The following is a 12,585-nucleotide window of genomic DNA, read 5'->3' as shown; positions in this document are numbered from 1 at the left end:
TGACTAAGAGGTGGCTTCCGAGCAACTGAAATGCTGCCGACCAGCAAAGAACTTGCACTTCATTTCCTGTCTATGTAAAATGAGAGAGGTGATGATAGCACCTCTTGTTCTCTTCCTGTTTCAAAGAACTCAAGTAAGAAAGAAGAGCATGATCTTGACAGGCCTTGAGTTAAGAGGTTATGTCTACGATTAAGCCAAAGCCATGTTGAAAATTCTGCTCCAGGGCAGTCAGGTAAACTAATATTATTATTATTATTATTTTTTTTAAACCTCTTTATGAGGTCTTTACACATCACAAGCTATTAAAAGATTTGAAAAATAAATATAGGTGATAAAATACACAAAGAAATAGACTAAAATGTAAGGACATACAGCACAGCTATAGCGAGAGTAAGGACTAATATGTATAAAAATGTAATTAATGATGTTACGTGTGTTACTATGATCTTATCTGAGTTTCTTTCCTCTGCTGTCACGGGCTAGAGGCGGAAGTAACCTGGCCTCTGCAGCACTGTATTAGCTACAGTCAGTGAATGCAGCACAGTTTGACTGCAGCTGCTGCTGAGGATGGAGAGCAGTGGGCACTGACGTCTCCGTGTCTGCGTACATCTGGAGAACGACCGCACGGCTGCTTGTATGCGTCCCGTCTCAAAAAAAAGGAAGCAACGCCAGTGTTAATGACCGTTGTATCGGGCAAACGTTGCACACCAGACCGGCGTATGCCAATACGTTTAGCCGGGAATTGCGGCGAACTTCAGGCTCAGCACTCCAGCATACAGCACCGTTAGCGTCTTCCAAACACACACACTCACTTAAACACAGTGATTAATACGTGTGTTGTCGCGTTTAAGTAGTCAATTGCGATGCCATATTTGCTAGTTACCGTGATTAACGTTGCGTAAACTGCTTAAACAGCTGACACGGCAGTGTCACAGCGCAAACACACCCAATGTACAAGCAACTCTGTCGTTGACAAATGTACAAACGTCTAAAACAGAACATTTCGACGCTCTTACCTTTGATGAAATCCGTCTCTTTCTTTCACAGTAAGCGTGTGCAGCTCTGTGGATTTTGTTGCTCTGACACAACTACCACGCGCTGCCTTAAAGCCCCGCCCACCGGGCTAGGCACGAGCCGCTACTGGTCAATCGGAATACAACTGCAGCCCGGCCGGGGCCTCTCATTAGCCAGGCTGTCTGCCAATCTATTCGGATTCCACTTCCCGCGTTCCAGGCAGCGCTCACAATACATTATACTTTGTAGCCTATATTTAGGCCTCAATAGAAGCCACTGCAGGCATGTGAAAACAAGCCACTGTGACCTCCAGTATTAATACACAGCAGACAGACGGACACATGAATGTTTTTAATGGCAAGTGTAACAAGAGAACAAGCCAGGACAATTAAGCAATTTGTGGAAAATTAAACAAAATCTATTTATCCATATTGTGTTTCAGTGACATAATGGTACGCTTTAGTGCAGACTAAGAAAAGGAAGACAACAGAATTGCCAACATTTTCCCAGGGAGAATGATTAGTCACTATAGTGCCTTTGACTTTTTGTGCCAGCTACACTGGATTTGCTGTCTCAGTAGTGGTGAGCTTGAATAGCTGGCAGTGCTGTTTGCAGGCAGGAGGCGAACACAGCAACATTCAGTCTTTCATCATAAGCGGAGCCTTGACTTGAGCTACAACCTCAGTCCCCATAAGTTCATCTACAATCGTCAGGGCAAACTCAAAGCTAGTTCCTGGCCCACGGCTGGTGATGTAATGTCCATCCTTCTGCACTCGAGCTTCTGAATATTTATAGTGGTCTAAAAAAACAACAGAAAAAAAACACAACACACACACACACACACACAGGAAGATTATCACAACATGAGAGATTCAAGTGACAAGTTGACAAACACACAAGCCCTTCCTCGTAGATTACGGCTATTTCAATTGACCCAGTTCTAGTATGTTCTGTCAAATTCCTGCATCACCTCTGAGTGGTGCACTCACCAAGACTGCACAGTGACATGATTGTCTTGAAGCAAGACAGAGCCATTACAGCGCCATCTGCTGCCCTTTACTACTAATTACAACAATGTTATGTTAAAGCGATCAGCAATGTTTCTAGTCTCATTTTTATGGTGGTGTATTTGTTTGCTTTTTACCTCCAGCCATCATCTTCTCCTTCATGGCAGGATGTGTCGTGACTGTGCTGCCGTAGCCGATGCCATGTGCCAGAAGAGCAGTGGGACCTATGAAAGGGCAAAAGCTGTTTAAGAATAGAATAGAATAGAATAGAATAGAATATACTTTATTAATCCCTTGCGGGAAATTATGGAGCAGTTTTTTTTTGTTTTTTTTTTAAATTACAAAATTAAAAACTATAAAAATAAGTATGAATAGACCGAAGAATAAAATTACACAGTTAAGGGCCTTTCAACAGCCTCCTCCTACAAAGTGACACTTCAGAATGTTCTGTTGCTTGCATCAGTCCAGGTGTTTCACCTTGTGCAGGTTTTAAAAGGGTTAGCCAAGGTCAAGGCTAACATTACTGTGTCCTCAAATCTCTCCCTTCAAGCAAAACACAAACGATAAAATCACTCAGCCAAGGAAAAACGAGCAAAAACTGTGCCATTTGCCTTTAGAGATTGTATTTAGCAACATGAAGAAATGTGTTGAGGGCAAAATATTTGATGACAACACGCTGTCCTTAAGGTGTCCTCAAGTGTTCCATTGTTTTCCAAGTATATAAACACATCCAGTATACGGTTTCAATCTCAGATCCAAAGGGAGAAGGAGAGAAAAGGAGTGGTGGAAGACACTGCTGCAGCATTAACTTTGGTAGTGTCCTAACACTGCAGTGAGCTCATACAAAAACTGTTAATAAATAGAATGATATTGATTATGCTTCTTGGCTGTCGTCCCATGCAGTCTAAAGATTACACTTTCCCCTGGCACAACAGCAGACTGCCAGTTAAAGCCAAGCTACTCTTGTTACAAATAGTCCCCACCCAAAGGACACCAGTCTGGCACAGTGAGAGCGAGAGAGACCTTCTGAGAACCAGAGTCAGACAGTCGGACAGTGAGACAAATGGAAAGAGGAGTCACTGTGAAGGTTGTCACTCATGTTATTTGAGAGGAATAAAAAAAAAATAATTCTATAGTTTTTTGTGAGCATGACCAAATTATCACATATATATAATGATTCACCTAGCCTTTTTATTATTTTTTGCACCTTATTATGAATCTGCTTTTCAATCAAATCCTTTTTGGAAAGAGGGTTTTTTTCCACATGACAAGATCATTTTCATGCTCGGGCAAAAATAATAAGTCTTGCAAGGAGCCCTCACGCTGGCAGGTTCATTAAACTATATATTCCAGAGAGGATTTCAGTCATTTTCTAGGACACCCTTCAATCCACTTTGCCGCACTGGTCCCCCGTCCTATTCAAAATGTCCTTCCAGTGTCCTTTTCTCCCGATACAGAGGTTGTCAAACAAATGTGCTTGAGAGGTCATTCAGGGACAGTTATTAATCAAACACACACACTTTTCTTTGCAAATGCCAAAGGAGGTCACTAATGACCAAAATCCCATATACAATGTCGCCCGGTTATTTTGAAAACCAAACTGTCATGTTGTTTCTAGTCAAATATGTTGTCAAACCACTTTCATTGTGTTACAGAACACATAAGGATAATTTATTGCTAAATGAGTTATCATTAAATCTACTAATTAAAAGCACAAGATGTGCATAAAAAACAGAAGCTGGCCCTGTATGCGACGACTTGGGTTTGTTTTCAAATACTGTACCTGCACAGATGGCTGCAATCAAGCCTTTTCTGCCATCTTGTTCTTTCAGCACCTCTTCAACAACAGGAGACTGGAAAGAGAGCACGGGAAGCAGATGCTGTGTGAGTCATTTGCAGGCCATGTGATCACTCTGTGTATAATTATGAAAACAAACTGACAACATTTTCAACGGAAGAGAGAATAATGTCATACATAGAAACAGTAATTCTGTTGCGCTCTCAATTCTGATTAAATGTATTTTTTTTTTTTTTTTTCTTATGAAGGTATTATCAATAACACCAGAAACAATACATGTGAATTTGAATGATGAGGACACATTTTCATCCAGTTTTTATGCTGATCTTGTTCAGGAAACATGGGCCTATGGTCTATCTCAAAACAGGAGGAAATCATTTAATAATTAACATCACTGCTCTCAGTGATGTCATCTTTCGGCCAACTTTTGAGTCAAATCCAAGTTAAGATTCCAGTCTCTCATTCCATCTGGGCTGTTAAATCTTATGAATTCAAAGCGTGTATTGTCCCATCTTCCATAAATTATAGTATTGAAATTGATCGAGAACTTTGATTTTATTGTGTGATACAGAACTGTATTCTGCTGTATTGTACCTGATCAGCAATTACGTTTTTCAGTGTTTCAGTCTGAGTGAAACATCTGTATTAAAACTGAACACACCGAATGGCTGATACTTTTCTTATTGTTATTTAATAATAATAATGTTTAACATCTCTTTCACATCACCAAATGACTGACCTATCTAGGGCTGAAATTATATTATAATTATTAATCAATTACTGAATCAACCAGTAGCTATTTTGAGAATGAATTAATCGGTTTGAGGTTTTTTAATAAATAAAACAAGCTTCTTGTTTTTTCAGTTTCTTAAATGTGAATATTTTACTTTATATTAATAACAAGGAAATCATTAAAACTGAATCATTTAGGTCTGTGGACAAAACAAGAAATTGAGAACATCATCGAGGTTGTGGGAAACATAGATCAATATTTTTCTATAGTAAGGGAAATTAACAAGGGAATGGAACACAAGCAGTTCAAGTGTAGAGAGAGACAGAGAGAGAGAGAGAAAGAGACAGACAGAGAGAGTGAGTTTTTCTCACGTCTGCCAGATTCTGGGCCCCTGGCATTCCCCCTGGCAGAAGCACCACATCATAAGGACCCTGAGGAACAGACCATAATAAATGCAAACTGAAAACCTTTGACATTGTAGGAACATTGTTATCATTTTGACAAATAAAACATACACACAATACAGAAAAATGACTTAAAATATCTAAAAATATATTTTTTTTAAAAAGCAATAAAGGCCATATCCACATGTTTTAGCCATGCACATTATATCAATATATGGTAACGTCCCCCTTTAGTAGACACATGCGGTCAGTTATTACAGTGAAAATGCTTTCTGTAGCATGTAGCCACATCAAGTATTTCTATTTTTGATTTATGAATTTTCATACACTAGTGCACTAAATCACCTCAGGTTCTGAGATATTTTTAGAACCGTTGCAGCAGCAGCAGCACACAGCATATTTAGAATCAGCCCAAAGATTTTCAGATAATGTTCATGTTAGAGGATTGTGAGGATCTTTTCAAACAGCTTGTGTTTGTTAAAGGTAGTTCATGGTGGATTTTGAGGTTTGCTTTGGATAGTCTTAAAACCTGTCTCTCTCTCTCTCTCTCTCTCTCTCTCTCTCTGTCAGTCTTGACTGCATTTGACTGCACAACATGTACATAGATTAGGCAAAAAAAAGGATTAGATTTTGGTGATAGTGGTGGTCGTTACCCTTGCAGGATCGGGGAGTGTAGTAGGGGGGGGCGGATTACTCCTAATATTGATATTGTCTATCAATACCAAAGACAGTATTATCAGATCAATACTAGCGTGATCAGATAGATACTTTTGTTACATTTTCTCCTCTCTACATTCAGTAAATAATTCAATTTCCTCAGGCGATCTGACCGAGTACAACTCCTCTTATCTTAGGCCAGAAAATGACATTGCAAAATGCTACTAACAGTGCCCTGTGTTTTACTATGTTGTTGTTTCTGAACAAAAACCTTAGACTGAAGTAAAGAGGAGTATAAGTTATAAAACAAACATATGTCATGCTTGCAAACTGTATTCATAACTATAATATTCTTTTGAGTGGATTATTCTGAGGTGTCATAGAGTGAGTTGCATAAGTTATAGCTTTGTTTATTATTGTTTTGTGAACAAGTGTTGACTTTAACAGCTGTTTTTGTGTTTAGAATTCAGTTAAATCAATGAAAGCACAAAAATTCTCCTCTCCAAAGCAATGAGGCATGTGTTGTACATAAACAAACCCATCCTGTAGCCTGCACTGTAGACGGCCCCCACTTTCTGATGAGTAGAAAGTATTGATATTGGTATCGATATCTTATTGATTTCAAATTTTGCAGTATCACACACCCCTAGCGTGTAGTGGCACTGTGTGTACCATGACTTTTAAATTTTGTTGTGCAATGCGAGTTGGACAATGACAATAACATTTTTTCTGATTAAGGTTTGTTCTCTCTGAATGCTTACTCTAATGAATCTATTTTTTTTACAGAGAAGAAATAAAAGCTCATGTTTTATTGTCTGTTGTGTAGATGTTTGTGTCACATCTATTAAATTCAAAGGATGCATTTGTTCTGGCTTTGTCAAACGTTGAAATATGCATAACACACAAATGCAGATGCAATGGCCAACCTTTTTTCTGGCATCTTCCAGACTGGCATCAGGACAGATCACCACGTTTCTGCTGCAATGGACTGGCTCTTTACCAGTAAGTCCCGCAACCGTAACTTCAATCTATAGGTTCGGTGTGTGTCAAATAAACAAACAAACAAACAAACAAACAAAACAGAATGACAGGAGGGACAGAATTAGCATACATGTGGGACATGGTGGCAACCTGTTTGCGTATGACGTTTCAGAGACTCTCTTTCTAAGCTATCAAATGGTAGAGCTGCACCGCCTTTATCTGACATTTAACCTGACCTTTGTCCACACTGGTTATGTTAGTTAACCAAAGAGCTGATTAAATTATACGAAAATAAAACCTGTGACTGGTAAAGCAGTGATTGTCATCATTAGATCAAAAGTTAGCAGGTTTATCCACGCTAACGTTAGCTCTATACGCAAATACTCAATTGTCTTCAAAAAGCTACCAATAAGATACTCCACTCATTATTATTATTATTATTATTATTATTGCTGTGACCTGAACTACAGGACTGCTCAGTTTTAACTTTAACCAGCAAATTGCCTATCCAAGCTTGTATATTGCTCTGTGTCACTAGCATTAGCTAAGCTAGCTGCTAACACACGCAGCATGTCACAGACAGAGTTACAGACCCCGGCTCTGCGCATGATGTCCACGGGAATAACCGTTTCCATCTCCTCTGCACCTTTAGACAGAATCACTAACGCTCTCTTTCCTGCCATGGCGACTGTGTGAGAGACAGCAGACGGTTACACTGAAGACGAGTGCGAGTAACTTCCAGCAGGAGTTGGCATGTTCTGGAGCGAGGATTTGACAGGAGCTGGGTTGCCAGGTCTGCGCCTGTATTCCCCTTTCACAGCCTGTGGTTCGTCCTTTTATTTGGTATGGTAATACATTGTGCAATAGCTTATAATTAGGATGTGGCACTGTTAGATTGTATTGTGAAAACCATTAACCCACATCTTTCAGTCCATCAGTTGTAACAAATACATGCTCATCTGCTGGCTCATAGCAGTTTTCAAACACAACAACTGAAACAGACGGAAACATTGAAATTAAAGGGGGTACTTTCATTAAATTGCATTTACAATGTTAATTTTGTTCAGGGTTAATGTCCTGACCAAAGTACACATCACCATTTTGACTGCCTGTGTAAGATACTTGCTGGTATAATCTTCAGAGCAATGAAAAATAAATGAAATAATTATATAAGATTGATGTGGAAAAACACAATTTCAAATCAACAGTCTTGTGATTTTGCAGGCACCTCTTGCTAACAGGACCTCAGGTTACTCTGTCCTCAAAGTTTCATACACAACACCTGAAACAGACTGAAAAAATGAAATTAAAGGGGAGATACTTTCACTAAATAGCATTTACAATGTTCATTTTGTTCAGGGTTAATATCCTGACCAAAGTGCATGTCACCATTTTGACTCCATGTGTAAGATACTGCAAGATAGACCATTTAACTATATGCACAAATAAGTAGCTCTGGAGCTATTAAACAAATGTTTCTATACCACACCGTTACAGTGTGGTCTCTACATGGCAGTACATGATGTATTCCACAAGGTGGTAGCATTAACTCAAGATTCAATAAATTAAAAAAGAAAATATCCATGCTGTGCTTTATTTTTTTATTTCTGAAAATCTATGAGATCTGCTACTTAATAACAGCTCAATCATCAGACTGATTCCCATTACATTTCAGTCAGGTAATGAATGTGGTTTTTCAAAAACAACATCAGGCAGGTGGTAAACAAAGTACATTGTTTGTGCAGGTCACCAAGTTCTTCTGAGTCTGTCTGAGAACTCCTGAAGCAAATTCTTAAGACAGTCAGGGAATCATGTATCCCAGTATAACACACAGGGTTAATGTCTGGGGCTTTGCCGTGCTCACATCTATCCCAGATAATGTGTCTGTGTACATTCTGCTGCTGAGTTCCACTCTCATATTTGTGCATCAAACTCAAGCCCCGGTGAAACAGCAGATTAGACGAAGGCGTGGGGGAGCTGGCAGCACGTTGTTTATTGCGTGCCTGAGAGTGAATCCAAGAGGCAGTGGTGATTACCAACATATGCAACTGGGGATCAACTGAACCAAACCTGCGATGGCTAATTTCCATACATTAATTCACTTATATGCGTTTACTAATTCCTTAATCACAGATCAAAGTGCATGATCACTCTGAATCACACACACATATTGTGACGCACAAGTAACATCTGACAACAAAGTAACAAGTAACAACTTGGGAAAAGATGTGTCCATTCTTGTCGTCTCAAGGGTCAAGTGGTCAAAAATGCATTTTTATACAATATAGAGTTAGTTAAAACACTTTCTGGAAATTAAATACAACACATTAAAAGAGAGGGTTGGGTTTCCATGGTTTTTATTGTAAATTAATCCTTAAGAAAGACCAAGAAACTGAACTTACACAAACCCTGATGTTGCATGTTCTCCCCGTGTGTGCATGGGTTTTCCCCAGGTTGAGTGTAATAGTGGACAGTTGTTTGTCTCTGTGTGACCCTGTGATGGACTGGCGACCTGTCCACGGTGTACCCCGCCTTTCGCCCTATGTCAGCTGGGATTGGCACCAGCGACCCTCATGTGGAGGATAAAGCAGTAGAAGATGAATGAATTGAGCTGGGGCCACACGGTGGAGCAGTGGCTATCACTGTAGCAAGAAGGTCACAAATTGACCATAGGTGTGAATGTGACAGTCAATGGTTAGATGAAACTTGTGTTTTCTTTCTATTTATTCTTTGCATTCTTCAGCCTTCCAGCTCATTGTGTCTAACCTTTTGCTCTGTGGTTATTCTTCCCACTGATCTAATGGCACTGCTGCATCCAGAAAACTGATGAATATTAAGGAGCATTTTATCTTTTACCGCCTGGGCTTTATCTCGTGTCTGTTTCACACATTGTCTGCCAATGAGTGCAGCGGGATGAGTGACAAGCATATAATCTTGATTGCATCTTGATGCCATTACCCTATGATGCCAAGTGCCCAGGTAACAGCTGGGGGACAGCGAGTTGATGGGATAAAAGGTGACATTGGATTTTACACACCTGTGTCGCCAGTCAGCAGCCGGGCACAGACACTAGATGGCGCCAGCAGAGTGATTTGAACTTTGTGTGGGGTCGTTCAAAAGCAAGGCCAACTGATTGAGAACATTTTTCAACTAGCATCTCTGCAAATAATGAAAACGAAAATGATACAAAAGTTGACTTTGTGAGGCAACAGCGAAAGGCAATCAGCTGTCATTTGTCAGAGCATCAGAAGTTTTCAGATGTGTATGAACTAAACTGATAAAGTGAACAAAGATGCGCGCGGATGTCTCAGCCTTCATTAAACCTTCTGTGTTAAACGCTTTATACGAAATGAGATTCCCACAAATCCAATGCATGACAAATGGTTTTCAACCACAGAGGCAGTATTACAAATTAAGGCAGCACATTAATGTGTTGTTTAGATTATTGAGTATGTGTAGCAACATGAAGCAGAAGTGCCTCACAGTCATTTTTGGTTGCAATAATCTGCCTATCCTCAAATTATGCCCCAGTGTGTATTTTTTTGGAGGGGGGGATGGTTTACAAAAGTGGCTCTTCTTTCTCTTTATTTCCCCTCCCTGTCTCAGTGAGCGCGATTTTGTTTTGCCCTTAGCCTGTGTCTATTAGATGCCTTAATGCTGTACAGTGTTGCCTATCTTCAAACAGGAATGCTGATGATGATATTGGGCCTGCAGCAGTGCTCCCTCCCTCTCACCCACAGCCCCAGCCCCGGCCTGCTCCTCTACATAGAGGGCAATAAAGACACAAGGAGGATTAGTGTTGTGTGCCTAACAAAGTGGCTGCCAGAGAGCGAGAGGGCCATGCCCATGGGCTCAACCACAGCCCTGCTCGGCTCCGCTCGACTCTGCTGAGGTCCCCCCCTGCTCGGGCTTCCCTAAGGTCCGCTCTCTCTCTCTCTCTCAGGGAGCTCTGTGGATGTGTGATAGACTCTGAGTGGGTGAATACATGTTGAAGCTAAAGAGGCAGAGGACACAGACAGATAATCCGTGGCTTAAGCAGTGCCGTAGTAACTTTCCCTCTTAAACAAGAGAACATATGTGCAAACAGTCAAATTGAATTCAATCACATTCTTGCGCCGTGTGCACGACTTTCCCACAGTGAACTCGGAACATTTCTCACCCTCACTCAGCCGGGCGCTTAAAAATCATCACCAATACCTACGGCCGTGTAGTGCAGCCTACACGGCCACCTGACGGTCCACTACAGTGTCTCCTTTTGTTGATTCCTCCCACTCACTGGCCAGTATAAAAAAAAAAAAAACCCACAAAGCATGCTAATGCCTGTACACTATGTTTATGGATATCTTCCTCACTGTAACCCGTGTGCTTACACAAATGGAGCACCATATAATTGTACAAGTCTGATAAACAGACTGGCTGTGTCTTGTAACTGTTGTCACATTTGATAGGAGTGTTACATCCGCGATTACTGTGGAGGAACACGTCTGCGGGCGGAGGCCTGCGAGGACAGTAGCCCCTGGTTTGATGGAGAGCCGTGTACAGGACAGGACAGGTGAACCAAACAGCTGCTATCCCCGTTTTTTCCCTTTTTAAAAACACAGCATGACAGATTAGGCCACGGCTCTCACACATAACGGCCCGCTTTTCACACGGTAGCTGTCTCAGGCCACGTTACACACATCTTTTAGATGCTCCGTCTTGTGCGTATGGGGTAATGAAATTTACGCCGGAGACCCCTGGAATATGCAGGCATATGGTGGCTATTAATGCTGCCTTTTTCTGCCGCAGCCTTCTGCCCGACAGTATATGCCCCGCCTGTCTGTTCTGGGTGCTCTTCACTCCACAAGCTGTTTGACTTTTACCTCTGTCACGCCAAACCAGGATTCACGCAGCAGCAGCAGCAGCAGCATGAACTGCTGTGTCTGGAAGAAAGGCCAAGTTCTGTTAATACTTGGCTAAGTTTACATGTTCATTCACACTTGATTATGGGGGGAAGCCCTGTGTTTCGGAATGGTTTCAGTATGGCAGCGAGGCAGAACAAGGAACGGCTGTCCTGCGATACACAGTATAATATCATTTTCAAACTGTACGGTGTTGTTCAGAGAAACACTGAAACAGAACAATCATTTTATCCCTATGTGTTATTATTATTATTACTTCTTGTATTTACAACAGAGGATACTATGTGGTGCAACAAAGCGACAGGTTTTTGCTGCTCAGGCCTCTGCAGCGATGACAGCTGTAGGCTTCATTCACCGAACAATGTACCGTAAGAGCTCAGAAAAAAAAACGATGGTAAAATATCCATTTTCTGTTCCTTTCTGTAATGGAAATGGACGCTCAATAGTCTCCATCTGCAAAGCATTATGGAGGCAAAAAGGCATGTAGGTGTACTCAATTTTTTACCTGCATAAGCCTTTATAGATTAACACAGTTTACCAGTCTCTCCTCAGCTCTTGGTTGACTATCCCAACTCTGAAATTAACTCGGACTCCACTCGCCTAATCCCCCACTTTTCATATAACAGCATTCTGCATTATTTGACTTAATGTCGGAGATGTTTCCTAACAAATTTACTCTAACACATCTCCAAATTGGTATGAAAACATTCCCGCCAAAGTGATGGTTCCTTTATTGTCGTCGGAGGGAATGCTCGCGGCTCGTCGTGTAATTTATCCGGGTTTTGGAGGAGGCAAACTATCCACAAATAAATCCCATGCAATCTCACTTATGTCTGTTTTCCTCCCCTCAGTATTCCCACACTTTTGATTTCCACTTTAAAAGCAGGGTGATATATTCCTATGATTGGAAATGTTCAATGCACTTCTGGAAGCGGGTGCACTGTCCTGTGCAGATAAGGTTGCAAATGCAAGATCTGTCTTTCTGAAATAGAAGCCTGACAAACAGCGCTGTCTCTCCCAGGCACAGTGGGAGAGGACTGTGCTTGGATGGAAGCCTTTGAGACCAGTCTCTTTAATATGGGCACTGCTG

At 41.0% G+C, this 12,585-nt stretch overlaps 1 protein-coding gene across 1 annotated transcript; it reads right to left on the bottom strand.

The window, feature by feature from the left end:
* Positions 1-1,350: 1,350 nt before the first annotated feature.
* Positions 1,351-7,404, bottom strand: park7 (parkinson protein 7). Its single transcript, XM_044025113.1, has 6 exons — positions 7,188-7,404; positions 6,540-6,641; positions 4,924-4,983; positions 3,805-3,874; positions 2,159-2,245; positions 1,351-1,813 (listed from the first exon to the last, which is right to left on the bottom strand). The coding sequence occupies exons 1-6, from the start codon at positions 7,275-7,277 to the stop codon at positions 1,653-1,655; spliced, it is 570 nt and encodes a 189-aa protein (XP_043881048.1). The 5' UTR covers positions 7,278-7,404; the 3' UTR covers positions 1,351-1,652.
* Between the last annotated feature and the right edge of the window lie 5,181 nt (positions 7,405-12,585).

The sequence above is a fragment of the Solea senegalensis genome, linkage group LG4, assembly GCF_019176455.1.
Source record: "Solea senegalensis isolate Sse05_10M linkage group LG4, IFAPA_SoseM_1, whole genome shotgun sequence".
Classification (NCBI taxonomy): domain Eukaryota; kingdom Metazoa; phylum Chordata; class Actinopteri; order Pleuronectiformes; family Soleidae; genus Solea; species Solea senegalensis.
This window is presented reverse-complemented; position numbering and strand designations above follow the sequence as displayed.

What these genes read in the sequence shown, in the direction of transcription:
- park7 (XM_044025113.1), bottom strand. Translation starts at nt 7,277, where the DNA reads ATGGCAGGAAAGAGAGCGTTAGTGATTCTGTCTAAAGGTGCAGAGGAG. An exon ending in GATTGCAGCCATCTGTGCAG is followed by an intron (nt 2,246 to 3,804) that starts GTACAGTATTTG and finishes GCCCTTTCATAG; the next exon opens with GTCCCACTGCTCTTCTGGCA. An exon ending in GGAGAAGATGATGGCTGGAG is followed by an intron (nt 1,814 to 2,158) that starts GTAAAAAGCAAA and finishes TTGTTTTTTTAG; the next exon opens with ACCACTATAAATATTCAGAA.